This window comes from Sorghum bicolor, chromosome 8, assembly GCF_000003195.3.
Source record: "Sorghum bicolor cultivar BTx623 chromosome 8, Sorghum_bicolor_NCBIv3, whole genome shotgun sequence".
Lineage (NCBI taxonomy): Eukaryota > Viridiplantae > Streptophyta > Magnoliopsida > Poales > Poaceae > Sorghum > Sorghum bicolor.
In genome coordinates, this window is record NC_012877.2 from 237,689 (window position 1) to 252,987 (window position 15,299).

The window sequence follows — 15,299 nt, forward strand, 5'->3', positions numbered from 1 at the left end:
AAGCATTGTACGAAATGGTCAATTCATCACATGTCTATAATGATTTCAAATCAAGAATGTCCACATAATAACTTGAAATTAAGCTTACATCTTGAGTAGTAAAGCTCCATTAAGGTCATAATAAATATTACAAACATATAGTGCCATATGATGTTTTTTTTGCTGATATGTTGTCCGTATCCATATATATGATTCCCAACAAGCTAGGATACATTTGATTCAACAATTTAGACTTTTTTCATTAGTTTTTAAACAATAACAATAATATTATAGCTTATATTTGTCTAATACTCCCTCCATCCCAAATTGTAAGTCATTCCAAGAATCTTGGAGAGTCAAAGCATTTTCACGTTTGACCAAAATTATAGAGTGAAATACTAAGATTTATAACGTAAAGTGAGTATACTATGAAAATATAATTAAGGAATAATCTAATGATATTTAGTTGGTGTTGGTATCATAATAATTATTACTTTATCATCTAAATTTGGTCAAAATTTGAAAAGTTTGACTCTCCAAGATTCTTGGAATGACTTACAATTTGGGATGGAGGGAGTATGTATGAAAAGATTTCTAGTGTATTAAACAAATATTTAGAGGAATTGCCAAAAAGGGGCTTAAGAAGTGTGGGAAATTCATGCAAATAAGCGCCACGTATCTAAACAATGAATAGTCTTTAGGTCTCCTAATATATATAGTCCTTTTTACTTTTCAATTTCCCTTTTGATGATAGTTCATGTTGGGTTCCAACTCTATCTTACCCCAACTTGCTTGGGAGACTAAAAGGTTTCATTGTTGTGTTTTTACCTCTGTTGATTAAGATAGCAAATATTTCCATTTTAAAAGATTGGCGTGAATGCTTTGGCTTGCTTGCAGAACATATTATTCAGGCTCTATTGATATAGAAAACTCATCAACTAGCATTTATGTTTATCTGAAGAGATATGCTTCTGTATAGGGAAATTATGAATCTCCTTATTATAAATTAAAGGAAAGAAAAGGTTGCCAAAGGAATAATATCTGTACTTTTCATGTAGTTTCTAAATCTTATAATATTTTCTTCGTTTTCTCCACAAATTTCATGTACAAGAAAGCTAGCCCTATGCATGCGGATATGGAGAATGATGATGCGTGCATTTACAATCCACTCTTGCAATGGCTCTTCCATCACGTGCAAAACACATGGACACATGTTTTTTGAAAAAAAGTCTACTTTAGGTCCTAGGCTCCTACTCCTAGCTGTTCCTTTTTTGTCCATTGAAATGAGATCAAATCATACCTACTGAAATGTGTCTTCTTCTCCTGTTGTGAGGTTAATGATAGTTGTCATATTACGCACCCCAATAATATTTTTTGCAATTATCTTTTGTCAGTTCGAAGTATTTTATGTTACTTTAATCCTTGATATATAAATACACATGAAAATAACAATAAAAACCAGATACATAATTTTCTAACATAGCCTTGGTCTCATATGCCGTCCAAGGAATTTTAACCTTGAAACACACTAGTAAGAGAAAAATCGAAAGCGACAATCTATTTCATTAGAGGGTGAAACAAATGTGAATAGTTCGGAAGTAAATTGAATAAATATTTTGTACAATGTCATGAATATCCTTCCAATATATTCTATCACACTGCTTGTGTAGTACACACAAATCCCATGTCGTTAATGCATGTTATCCTATCACCGTAACCACATAATCCCAAACAATAATTGTTCTCTCTATTTCTATATATACCCCCCACTGATTCATGTCCATACAACCAGATCAAAGAAACTATAACTTCTCACCATGGCAACTATGAGTGACCATTGCTGGCCAGAACCCATTGTACCTGTACAAACCCTTTCCAACTCTGGTGTGCCCACTGTGCCGCAACAATACATCAAACCTCCATCTGAGCGTCCTTGTGGTAGCATAACTAGCATGAATTGTCCTGATCTTAGCATCCCTATCATTGATCTTGCATGCTTCTCCGACATCCCTGAGCATCGCAAAGCGGTGATGGAAGCAATCGGTGATGCATGCAAGAACTGGGGATTCTTCCAAGTAGTGAATCATGGTGTGAGCATAGATTCAGTAAAGAGGATGAGAGAGGCATGGAGGGAGTTCTTTGACCTTCCCATGGAAGAGAAAAAATTCTATGCAAACTCACCGGTGACATACGAGGGCTATGGGAGCCGCCTTGGAGTTGAGAAAGGTGCAACCTTGGATTGGAGTGACTATTACTACCTAAACCTCCTGCCAAATGATATGAAGAACCTTGAGAAGTGGCCAGAGATGCCTCGTCACCTGAGGTACGTAATACATATGAATGAGACGATATGATATCTAGCTTAATTAAACTTTCTCTTCGTCACCAGAGGCAATACATGAATGAGAGATGTGTCTTATCTTTTGTTATGTGTGATCCAACATAGAATTCAGGTGTCTTTTTCTTACCATATATATCAGTGTGCAGTAATTCAACTTGATCAAAGCCAAGCTTGAAATACAAAATTAAAGAAGTAACTTCTATATATATGATGTGTACGAGAGTGAAAGCCCTTACATATATATATGAATCGCGAAAACTCATATATATGTCAAGAAACTTAATTGTCTCTTGTGATGTATGTGCAGGGATGTGACTGAGAAGTATGCATCTGAGCTAAAGAATCTCAGTGAAGTACTGCTCAAGGCCATGTCAAGCACCTTAGGATTAGATGAGGACTACCTTCACTTGGCCTTTGGTGGAAGTAATGGCATCTCAGCAAGCCTGCGTGTGAACTACTATCCAAAGTGCCCAGAGCCTGAGCTGACCCTTGGCCTCTCCTCTCACTCTGATCCTGGCGGTATCTCCTTGTTGACGAAAATGTCAAGGGGACACAGGTACGCAAAGGGAACACATGGGTCACGGTGCAGCCAATCCCGGGCGCCTTTGTTGTAAACGTTGGAGATCAAATTCAGGTTAACCCTATATATATTATATTATCCCTGTTATCTTTATATTTTTATGTATATACTAGAGGGAAATTAAAATTGTTGTTTTTACGTACGTGAAGTATAGTAGCTTTATATATCTTTATTACATCAAGTACATATACTCTAAATTTATGTATATATATACTAGTATAGTACTAGATCGATGCAATATATATATATATATATATATATATATGATGATACATGCATGCATATATATGGATATATGGAACAGATCTTGAGCAACGGCGCGTACAAGAGCGTGGAGCACCGCGCGCTGGCTACCTCCGGCGACGACCGCCTCACCATCGCCTTCTTCTGCAACCCTTGCGGCGACCTCCCCATCGCGCCGGCTGCCCAGCTGGTGGGCCCCGAGTCGCCGGCGGTGTACGGTCAGCCGGCCATCACCTTCAACGAGTACCGCAAGTACGTGCGTACCAAAGGCGCCCGAGGCAGGGCGCAGGTGGAGTCCCTCTCCCTCTCCCTCTCCCTCCCCGTCAGCAGCAGCAGCACCACTACCACTACCTAATAAGCTGAACGATCGACGACGTACGATGAGGACTTGAGGAGGCATGCAGGCAGAGAATAAATAAACTGCAGCTGCAATTGATCTCTATATAGCAACTATCGATCGATCTGTATATTAAGTATTGTTAAATTTGCCCATGCATGTATGCATATGCTTCTCTAGTCGTCTCTACTATATATCAGTGGAGCGTGATTGTGATGCCAGAATATATAACAACACAACAGCTAGTAGCTTGCCTGTATATGTAGTGCTGAACTGCAGATATATAGTCATGTGTGTTAATATAAGTTAGCGACTAGCTAAAAATCATCGATTGATTTGTACGAATTTCAGTCGGTGTGGTTGATTGTCAATGATAAATTTTTTTTGAAACGGATTGATCATGTATGTACAAACATACATTACTATCCAATAACAACTCCTCGTCTGTAGTTTGGAACTATAATTATAGTTTGGATTTCAGTTTTGTGTAACTCACAGCTCACGAAACTTGGTAGAAATGTGAAAATCACACTACTATAAAAACGGTTTCAAGTGACACGATCGACCTTTTAATTAACGGAGGTGGGTAAAAGTGCCCTCGTCTCCCAAAATACCAAGTGAATTGCAGAGGTGGTCTGGCCATCTACGGAGACACCACGAAACAACTGTCTCTATAAATCAATTTATATAGAGGCGGGCCTTCTTTGAAAATGATGGCCATTTTTAAATGTGGGCCTCTTAAGAGGTGGTCTCACAAAAAAGGCCAAAGGCCCAAGAGGTCACCTAGTTCATGTATATAGAGAGAGAAGTTAGGGTTTGGAATATCCTGTGAAACCTAAGCATGGTACCGGGATATCTGATGAAACCCTTGAAACCTTTCTATGAACAAAGACCACTATTACTCCAGTATAGTTGGTGGGCGACCACCGGACTAATCCGATGGCAAATCCTAGCTTCAGCTAAGTGGACTATGCACACTTTAACATAGCACATACTCCGATGCCCCCCCTGACTAGGGCACCAAAACAATCCAGTGAGTGCAGAAACCCTACACTGACACAAACATCGCAAGTATCTTGAATTCGCTAACTCCAGTATGTTCCAACATGAACCTCTTCACCTTAGGCACTGAGTTATATTTTCAAAAACATTTTTCACCCGTATCTCTCCCAGTCACTAGGTCCAATGCATATGCAAGGTTACTTACATAGCCGACTAAACTTTGAAGTTCTCCTTTTAATAGTATGGCTATCTATCCTAAACCCGATCACATACTTTATTGCGTCTCACTAGGTGAAAAAAGAACCTTGTCATATAGCTTTGCCTTCAGGCTTGTTTTCACCACACCATCTTTTCTCCATTAGGATTGATCATCCTCCATCCAACTCCAAGCCTTGTTCACCAAGTCACCATCTTGGTGTGGACTTCACCTCGCTTAAGCCACACGTAGCAGAAGGTTAATCCACTAACATCTCAATTACCAAAACCAAACATGAGTCTTTCACCCATAGAGAAAACCCAAAAAATAGTGCCAAATGATAGGACCCATCATAGGAGGGCCTGACCGTGACCACCCTTGGCCAAGATTGACAGGGAAGAAGGTGCCACTCCAGGCACCTCCCCAAACCACTCCAAGGTGGAGGAGCCAGATCCAATCCCAAGAGGGTAGATCCATTGAGGTGGAGGTGCACGCTATCGCCATAGATTGACAGATGTACACCTTTGAACAGGGAGGAAGTTAGGAGAGAAAGGCATGAGCAGGTGCTTGTTTTTGGGTGTGCTGATGTTGCTCGCCAGTTGGCGGCGACGATAGACCTTAGCATTTTGCAGGTCGAGCCTGGTTCGGGCCGGGCTAAAAAATGTCGCCCATGATCATCCCACTGGGCGAGTCGGGCTTGATTTTTTAGGCTAGGCCTAGGTGAAGGTGGGCCACCTACATATTTTTTAGTACAAAATAACTCAAGTAAATATTTTAGATCAGATTAAGGCTGAGAAAAAAATTTCTAGGCATCGAGATATTTGCCTAGACCCTGTCCATTAAGGCTTATGGTTAGGCCGCACCCTAGCGGGCTTGGACCAAGCTAGGCCCAAGTTTTTTGGGTCTTGACGGCAGCAACCAAAGCTTAGCTAAGAGCAGAACTTCTACTGTACATGAGCAGCGGTGGTAGTACGCCGTCGCTCCTCCCATCGCCTCGGGAGGCAACACAAAAGAGGTATGAGGCAGAGACCATGTTATATAAATATCCTGTAGCAACATGTAGGGAGTTCATCTTAGTTGTAGAGATTGTTGAGCTCATATGGTGTAAGTTGTCCACCGAAGAAGAGAAATTTTAAACCGATAAGGGCTCCTTGAAATCAATCATTCCCATGGCATGGGGAATGATATTTCTCTCTCAATCACCCCAATCCCCAAGAGAAATGGTTGAATCTGAACTAGCCCTAATTATGTAACTATATATATTTACTGAACAAGAAGCTACAATATTAGTGTAAACTTACTCTCTCCGTCAAGTGCACGTAATTAAAGTTCCATTTGTCAAAGTGCAAAAGTTTTATTAAGAGTGTATGATTTAAGGCTTGAACCAAAGAAAAGGAAGAAGACGGTCTGTATGCATTGAACCAAAAAAAGAATAAGGCATTATCAGGGCTAACATTGACTTTATTTTTATTCTCTATCTGGACCTCTAATTTTTGCGTGAATTATAACTCAGTCTCATCGGGTTACTTTTTTTTAGTATATTATTACTTTTTTGAGCAATGTTTTATGTATTACTAAATGCTAGCTGTCATCGCATCATCATATTTCGCCTAAGGAGTTTGTGGCTTCAGCCTAACAAGGATGTACGATTGACCCGACCTGTTGCATCTAGCGGCCCACAGACAAATTACTTTGCGGGCTGTATTTCTTTTTTTTTTACTGAAAGTACTTATGTGGGCTGTATGTTTTACTAACAACTAGCGAAGTACCCGCTCTGAATTGTGCCAATTGTGGTATGTCCTTTTTATTAATTTGTTTTAGACTGGAGGTGAAATTAATAGAAAAGGTAACTGCTTGGCAGCTTGGGATTCAGCATGCAGGTCAAAGCAAGAAGGTGGGCTTGGTATTATTGATCTCAATCCCAGAACACTGCTCTTCTACTCAAGTCAAGTATATGGACAAATTTTACAACCATGCTGTGACTTGCCTTGTTGGGTTCATCTGGACTGGTAGTTCACTGAAACTCAGATTTCCACAGCTTTTTTCTTTTGTCAAAAGGCCAAAATCCTCTCTGTTGTCCTCACTCACCAACGACTTTTGGATAGAATCTTCAGTCTCCCTCTTAATAATTTCCAGTCAGGCTGCATCTCAGTTGGTTGAAGTTCAGGAGATTGTGGAGAATTTGAGACAAATACTTGTTCTACGTACTGAGCTAGCTTGTTATGACAAGAAAAAAAAAATCTTTGATACGTGATATACGGAGAGATTCGGTGCGCAGCAGTAGCACGGCTTGAATGCCGTGCACACCATGGGTCGTCGTCTGCCTGTGGCTGCGTGATGGCGAAATCATCGGGCAGAAGGACGATATGGGATGTGAGCGAGATCAGCCGATCGACGACTTCGTGAGAGGAGTCATCGCACGCTAATATATATGCAGAGATTTTTTTTTTCGTCGTTGACATGCATGCTTTCACTGGCTAGTCGCTATATCTCACTGAATATATACATATATCTAAGTCTAATAATGAATCTAACTGAGTTTAGCTAACTAGCTAGGACCGCAATAATCATAATCTTCATGAAGCACACGAACATACAGTTTGAACAAATTAATATTCCACATACAGCGGAAAGAAATCTACGTAACCTCCTCTGCTAGCTCGACTATTTCACCCTCCGACCTATATATAAAACACCAGACAATGCAAGCAAGAACAACTTAATTTACTGTACAATTGAAAATGTCCATACATACATGCATGATGCACGCATGCTGTTTTCATATGAGGCGGCGGAGTGCCTGCTCGAGGTTGACGACGACCTCTGATATGGCGGGGCGGTTATCCCCATGCAGGCACAGACATCGCACCGCCATGTCGGCCACCAGCTGCAGCGGCTGGAGTTGATGCCACCCGCCTGGCGCCGGACGCCTGTCGAGCACGTCCCCAAGCCGCCCTGCCTGGATGCTCGGCAGCACGAACGACGGCAACGACATGGGCACCACCTTCTGCTTCGCCTCGTCCCAGACACTCACCGCCGGTGGGTGCCCCGTCAGAACCTCAAGCATCACCACACCGAGCCCGTAAACATCGCTGGCCGGTTTGATGCGGCCCGTGCTGCAGTACTCCGGGTCAGCGCTGCACGACCTAGTAGCTCCGGCGCCGGCGCCGGCGACCTCCACAGCCTGTGACGCGACGCCGGCAGCCCGCCACACGGACGAGCCAAAGCCAGACAGGCGCGGCGCCCAGGCGGCGTCCAGGAGCACGTTGGAGGAGGCAACGTTGCCGTGGATGATGAGCGGCACGGCGTGGCAGTGCAGGTGCTCGACGGCGCGCGCCGCGCCTAGCAGCACCTGGACGCGCGACTTCCAGGACGTGGTCACCGGCGACGGCGGCGACTGGTGCCTGCTGCGGCCGTGCAGGTGGTCGTAGAGGGAGCCGTTGGGCATGTACTGGGTGACCAGCATGCGCTCGTCGTTCTCGGCGCAGGTGCCCAGGAGGCAGACGATGTGGTCGTGCCGGAGCGGCCAGAGGATCTGCTGCTCCTGGAAGAAGGCGTCATCCGCGCCTGGGCGCGCACGGCGGTTCAGGCTCTTGACAGCCACCTCGCAGCCGTTGTGGAGCTTGCCCTTGTACACCTTGGTGCCAGTGTCGGCGTCGTCGCTGAGCACGACGGCGAAGTTGTCGGTTGCCACCGCGATCTCGGCAAGCTTGAACTCCCGATCCTCAGCTAGTCCCAGCTCCTGCTGCTGCTGGAAAAGGGCGGATGATTGCTGATGATGTAGCTGATTTGCATCGTCGAGACGGCTGGTAATGCAGATGTAGCTGATTGCTGGGATGAGCGAGAGGTAGGAGTCGATCTTCTTCTCGACGTCCCTGAACCTGTCGGCCATCCTGGAGGCCGTGAACAACCTGTACGTCCGGCCCCTCCCCTGGCAGGACATGACGAGCTCGTGCGCCTCCGACAGCGTGCGGTCCAGCCCGGCAAGCGCCCGCACGGCCTCCGGGTCCTGCCGCATCAGGCGTGGGAGGAGCTCGCCGAGCATGTCGACGCGGCGCGCTAGGAGCTCACAGTCGTTGTTGTTCTGCTGAGCCGTCCGCGCAGCCTGCCGGATCTTGGCGATGAGCCCGGCGGCGTCGACCCCGACCAGCTGCGCAACGGTGGCCGCGTTGCCCAGGACGCCCCACATCGCCACACCCCACCGTAGGCGGCGTAGGCTACTACCTTGAGCTTGGAGATGGATGGATGTGCAAGTTTTCGCTCGTCCTGCACTAGCTAGCTAGTGGAGGAGAGATGAGCGGCGGAGCAAGGGCGACGACCAAGACGAAGGAGATCCAAGATAAAATTCTATCCATCGACGACCAGACCAGGTCGTACCCACACCCACCAACGGTACGATCACTGTTCGCTGACATGCATTAATCCAAAGGCAGCCGGGGACATGCATTATTGCCCACTTGCTGACAGCCAATAATGCAACTAGCTAGCTAGTGGGGGGATATGCATCCAAACGCCATTGACTTGACTTATGATTTTCATTTATCACAAGTTGCTAAGGCCTTGTTTAACAACACATTAATTAGTGTACACCTTAACTTATTAACCGAGATTATTCAGTGGAGATTCTTCCCCCTCCAGTTGCATTATCATTGGCAAAAATTGGCTGTCTCTCATAAAAAAAAATGGTTCTCTCTTCTCAGAGTTCATGACATGGACTCCCTGCACACACCGCTATGTTTTATGTCGACTAAAGATAGACGCGTACAGTAAAACACGCGTTCTTGACTAAACATGGATGCCTTTCTACTAGAAACGTGTTAATTTGAAGCATATTCCATAATACAGACTATGCATGCATGTCAGAGTATACATACGTAATAAACGAGAGACGCGTCGAATTATGTCTGTAGCTAGCTAGGGTAAACACTTTGCATTTTGTCTCAAGCGATGTGTAGTACATAGGTGTGACAGAAAATTTCTTTTTTTTTTCTTTCATTTCACTCTCTCCCAAGTGTAGTCGTCAGTCACTATCCTTTTTTTGCTCTCACCCTTCTTGTCTTCCACGTTGTATGGCAACCTATCGTTTTCTCACCTCAACTTGCCATCATGGTCATGGGTCATCTTGGCAAAGAGCCTTGGTCACACGCACACTCCAGCGAAGGTGCCCGTTGCAGAACCTAGATAGGGTCCACTATATTTGGACAAAAGTCCCATAGCCCGATAATATGGCCCATGGCTTGGGGCAGCCAAGGCATGGCCTAGCCTGTGGGCGTCTGTGGATAGGCTGCTCTCTTGGAATGGCGTGTTGACTTGCCTAACCTATGGTCGACCCTAGTGCGCTACCTAGCAGCTGCAGAGCCACACCGCGGGCTCTACTCGACGCGACCATGGCCTTGTTTAGTTCCAAAATTTTTTGGAAAATAGACACTGTAGCACTTTCGTTTGTATTTGACAAATATTGTCCAATCATGGACTAACTAGGCTTAAAAGATTCATCTCGTCAATTCCGACCAAACTGTATAATTAATTTTTATTTTTATCTATATTTAATACTCCATGCATGCGTCTAAAGATTCGATGTGACGGGAAATCTGAAAAATTTTGGAAAATTTTTCAGGAACTAAACAAGGCCCATATGACGTTGCATTGGCTTATACGGGACACCATGTGCACAAAAATAGCGTGAGCGTCAACATCCACAAACTAGTGCTTGATTAGTTCTTCATTCCAGCCACACCACTATCAGTCATCAGATCAGACACAATAGCAAAACCCCTCTCTCTCTCTAGAGAGAGAAACTCTACACCTCTCAGCTTGCCGGCTCGACCTGGGTTTGAGTTGCTTTTGCTTCTTATTTGACTGACTTTCTCATGCTTTTTTTTCGCGATCGGGGCTTCTACCCGTTTTTTATTAAGAGGAAGAGGCCAAAAGAAAGGCCAGAGCACAGATACAAAGGACCGACAAGTAATCCTAGGATTACCGGCCAGAAACCGAAGCCACACACAAAAGCAAGAAAACATGAGGGGGGACCCACCACCTCAAACACAAAAGGTCACTAGAAGTTGTAGTGGAACCGTAGGGACGACAAGGCTCAACCTTAGCGGCAAAGCATCCGCCAAGGGCGCCAACATAACAACAATGGAAAAGCATCCGCAAGAAAAGAAATCATGGCGGCAAAGCATCCACCATGACTGCAAATTGGCCATCACGCCCTTAGCAGCAAAGCATCTGCCATAGGGGAGTCCAACTCAACCTTGGTAGCAAAGCATCCGCCCAAAGAACCATAACGGCAAAGCATCCATCAACGAACTGCAGCCTGACCATCACGCCCTTAGCAGCAAAGCATCTGCCAAAGGGGGAGGTCAACACGACATAGGCGGCAAAGCATCCGCCCGAGTAAACGACGGCAAAGCATCATGCTATCATCTATGGGTTCAATTCCATATATATATGCATCGAAGCCCTCTGGTGAAGAAAACATAGCGAGTAGCACATGCGGAGAAATTAATTGGTTATTTATAAGTATACAATCACATGATTTATTCTGACATTTTTTTGCATATATAATAGCCCAAACACGAACGGATGGGATACATTGCACCAACTTCACCTAAATATATACTCCGTATACGAGAGGTGTAAGGTATATTCAACACCAATATCAACCATATATATATATATATATATATATATATATATATATATATATATATATATATATATGGCAAGCGCAGCGAAAGGGTGCATGGAATGGATCCCTCGCTCCCAATGCATCAAGTCATTTTTGCTTAGTAGTGTCGTTGAGGTGATGGTCAGTTTGGTAGTAGACAACATCCCCATGGTCGCTGACGAAATGGTTGACTCTGATGCTCCTGAGGAACACGCCAAGGAGGGGAAGTGGCAGCGGCCCTGACTTCTGTGGCTCCCGGTAGTATCGCCCCAACACCGGCTTGGCTGCCTTGGTCTGTTGTGTTCAAATTTAGTTCATATATAAGCTACGTACAGTACAGAAGAAGAAGAACATAATGCATGCAGCAAGATCGTCGACAATTAATTATAGCTTTTGAGTATATATTCAGAAGCGACATATATATATATATATATATATATATATATATATATATATATATATATATATATATATATATATATATATATATATATATATATATATATATATGATGAGCTAGCAGCTTACAGCTTCGACGAGATGGTAGTGCGGGATCTGTGGGAAGAGGTGGTGGATGACATGGGTGCCGATGTCGTGGTGGATCTTGTTGATCCAGCCGTAGTCCCTGTCCACCGTCGTCAGCCCGCCGCGCAGGTAGCTCCACTCCTCGCCGCGGTACCAGGGGAGGCGCTCATGGTGCCCATGGTGGTGCAGGTACGTCACCAAGTCAAGCCACATCACAAACACCTGCAGTTATATATATTAGGGATGCATCTATATATATATCATCAGTCCTTTAATTTTGGTACTGGTTTGAGTTGCTTAATTGCTAGCTGATGATTCCACAATATAATGCAAGCACAAAGAAGTAGTCCTAGCTAGCTAGTTGCTAGCTAGTGATATGTTCTTATTACCAGGTATGGAAGGCCGTACATCTTGAGGACCTGGAGTGGGCCGAATGCGCACGACATGGCGAGGAGGGAGGCGAGCATGATGCACCAGCAGGTGGTTGACAGCATGACGTCGCCCTTCTCCTTGGGGCTGAACAGCTCGCTGCTGGGAAGAAAGTGAGTGCCTGGCTTGTCGGGGCCCCGGTAGAACTGCATCCAAGCACAACCAATAACTCTCTCTCTCTCTCTCTCTCTCTCTCTCTCTCTATATATATATATATATATATATATATATATATATATATATATATATATATATATATATATATATATATATATACATATAATTGGCGGGAAAAGTTTGATAACCGATGCTCCATATGTATTATACGTACCAGGTAGAGGGGGAATAAGAGGAGCGGGTAGGGGGCCGTGAATCTTATCTTCTTTGCGCGAGGAGGCAATCGCCGGTACCGCCCCTCCGTGATCTGCATTGCATTTAATTTCAGGCACCTCCGATTAAGTTTCAGAAAACACTGGCATCATCTATATATTAATTCAAACACAAATTAATACTATTTTATACAATCATATATCTCACATCAATTAATTAATCTCTGCATCAGTCAGAGCTAATAATAAGCTCTGGTTGATGATTAAGCAAATCAATAATTAAAGCATGGACAATATTGCATAAAAGGATGGAGAAAACTAAATACCATGCTGAGATTTGGCAATACTACGGACTATATATAGTTGCTCATTCATGGTATAAGATTGAAAGCTAGCTCAGTACGTAACTATATACTGATATAGATACAAAATAGAGATGTACTGACTGACCGGGTGCCATGATTCGTCCCTGTCGACGTGCCCGTGGTTCTGATGGTGTGTTCTGTGGCTGATCCTCCTGGCATTATAAGTATCATTACTAAATATTATTGATATTATTATGCATGACGATGTTAATGTTACATGAACCGTACCATTCATCAATAAGACCAGCTAATAAGACCTTATTTGGATGCGTGTGTATCTACTTTAATCCACATATATATAATTGAAGAACAAGGGAGGAATTGAAGAACATACCATCCATGGTAGGGGATGAGGATAAAGGAGTGGAGGAGATGACCAACCACGCTGTTGAGCGTCCGGCTGTCCGAGAAGCTCCCGTGACCACTGCGCATGCACCAATATACATTGCTTACACATATATACACAACAGTAGTACACAACCAAGAAAACAGACCTAGCTAGCTTGAGGCGTACGTTACTTACCAGTCATGTCCCAAGACGAAGAACGCCCAGAACATGGTCCCTTGCACCGCCCAGTACACGGGCCACACCGCCCAGCTATCCATGGCCGCCGCCGCCGTTCCCAGCGCCACCACCGCCGCCACGTCCCGTACCACGTACCACAGCGACCGCCAGGGGCTCTTGTGCCAGCAGTGCTCCGGCACCGCCGCGCGCACGTCGCCAATGCGGAACGGCGGCGGCTTCCCGGCGTCGAAGGCGTCCACCTGCCGGCTCTTGTCGTCCTCTCTCGCCTTCGCCACCGCCTCCTCAGCCTCATGATCCACCACCGTCATCGGCGTCGTCGCCATGGCTGGCGCGCGGTTGTGGTGAACAAAAGGTCGCTGCTTTTTGGGTCTGCATCTGCGTCGTCTGCGTCTACTTATATAAGCACGCAGCACGCAGTCAGGAAAATCATCCATCCATTCCAATTTTTAAAAGTACATTAGTAGCCGAGCACAAAGCAGGATCAGGTAGGCGGATTTCTTACTTGTTTCTTTGTTCTTTTCATTTTTTTTCGTTACACAATAGCTTACTGTTTGTATTTTTTTTTTCACGTAGCACCAAGCATGAGCTTAATATAAAGAATAGTTTCGCTTCACATTGATAGCGATAACGCATAATTGTCTGTTATATACTACATATTGTTTTTTAGTCGTACATGCAGTGGCCGATCTAGAAACAACTCAAAGAGAGGGCCAAAAATAATGCAAGGTATTTTTAAAGCACATTACGTAGAGCTAAATCTATATTTTTATAGATTATCTTAGGCTAGACAAAGAAACAACTGTTAAAGAGATTTTTGAACCGCGCTCCTGGCTGCAGCCCTGGATCCGCCCCTGCCTACATGGGTGTATTTTTTTTGCCCCATGGGTTTCAAATCATGTGCGAAGGCAGGTTTTAGAGCAAGCCTAATAAAATTTGTCTAGTAGCCAAGACAAATCATCATTAGACAAGTTTAGAGTATACTCCCTCCGTCCCAAAATAAGTGTCGTTTTCGCTTCCCGAGAAATAACTTTAACTAAATATATAGTAAAAAACATTAGTATTTATAGTACATAATTAGTATCATTGGAAAGATCTTTAAGTCTAGTTTTTTAACAAATTTATTTAGAGATATAAATATTGCATATATTTTCTACAAATCGAGTCAAACTTGTGGCACAAGAACCTAAAACGACACTCTTTTTGGGACGGAGGGAGTAGTACATACAACAATTAGTCTCTTTCTATAGTCTAAATATTGTTTTTATTCAATATGCAAGGATAGGTCGATAGGAAGAGAAGAGTTAACCTCTGCTCAAGAAAGCGTCTCAGCATGTGTGAGGAGTTGATCGACAAAACCAGTGCCAAGCATAGCTTTCTTTCTCCTCTTTTACGTGCATATGGCTGACATAGCAGTCAAATCATACTGTTATTGTACCTGCTCTTATTATTTTTATAGTGGCGTTGGGCCCTAGCCTGGTGGTCTAGAGGCCCACGCGTAGGTAACGTGAGGTCAATTTCTAATTCAGTTACAACAAACATGCTATTTTCTATATCAGACGGAAACCTCAGCCTCCTTGGCACCGCGAACCAAGCACCACCACTTGTACTTTTTTTCTATTTCATTTGATTTGGTTTGATATTTTCTTTTTTTTCAATTTGGATTTCGAATGGTTTGATTTGATTTCATTTGATTTGATATCCGATTCTAATTTGGATGAGCCATGCAAAAAAGCCAAGGATGAGCTGAGCAAAGGGCGATATGACGATACCCTGCGTA

The 15,299-nt window shown here is 43.9% G+C and overlaps 2 protein-coding genes and 1 pseudogene across 5 annotated transcripts; 1 reads left to right on the top strand and 2 right to left on the bottom strand.

Moving 5' to 3' along the window:
- On the top strand, window positions 1,561-3,498 carry LOC8055480 (annotated as a pseudogene).
- On the bottom strand, window positions 1,897-9,102 carry LOC8055481 (putative serine/threonine-protein kinase-like protein CCR3). Of its 4 annotated transcripts, none has more exons than XR_002455550.1 (3): window positions 7,438-9,102; window positions 2,161-2,297; window positions 1,897-1,989 (listed from the first exon to the last, which is right to left on the bottom strand). XR_002455550.1 is itself a non-coding variant. In XM_002442599.2 (1 exon), the coding sequence occupies exon 1, from the start codon at window positions 8,865-8,867 to the stop codon at window positions 7,458-7,460; it is 1,410 nt and encodes a 469-aa protein (XP_002442644.1). In that variant the 5' UTR covers window positions 8,868-9,102; the 3' UTR covers window positions 7,218-7,457. The 4 variants fall into 4 exon arrangements, 1 of the variants encoding a protein (XP_002442644.1); XR_002455549.1 differs by having other exon boundaries at window positions 1,947-2,038; XR_002455548.1 differs by having other exon boundaries at window positions 1,956-2,047.
- On the bottom strand, window positions 11,166-13,905 carry LOC8072903 (probable fatty acid desaturase DES1). The gene is made up of 7 exons (XM_021445794.1): window positions 13,520-13,905; window positions 13,331-13,420; window positions 13,082-13,148; window positions 12,634-12,726; window positions 12,263-12,448; window positions 11,877-12,095; window positions 11,166-11,642 (listed from the first exon to the last, which is right to left on the bottom strand). Exons 1-7 carry the CDS (start codon window positions 13,843-13,845, stop codon window positions 11,457-11,459), a joined length of 1,167 nt encoding a protein of 388 aa, XP_021301469.1. The 5' UTR covers window positions 13,846-13,905; the 3' UTR covers window positions 11,166-11,456.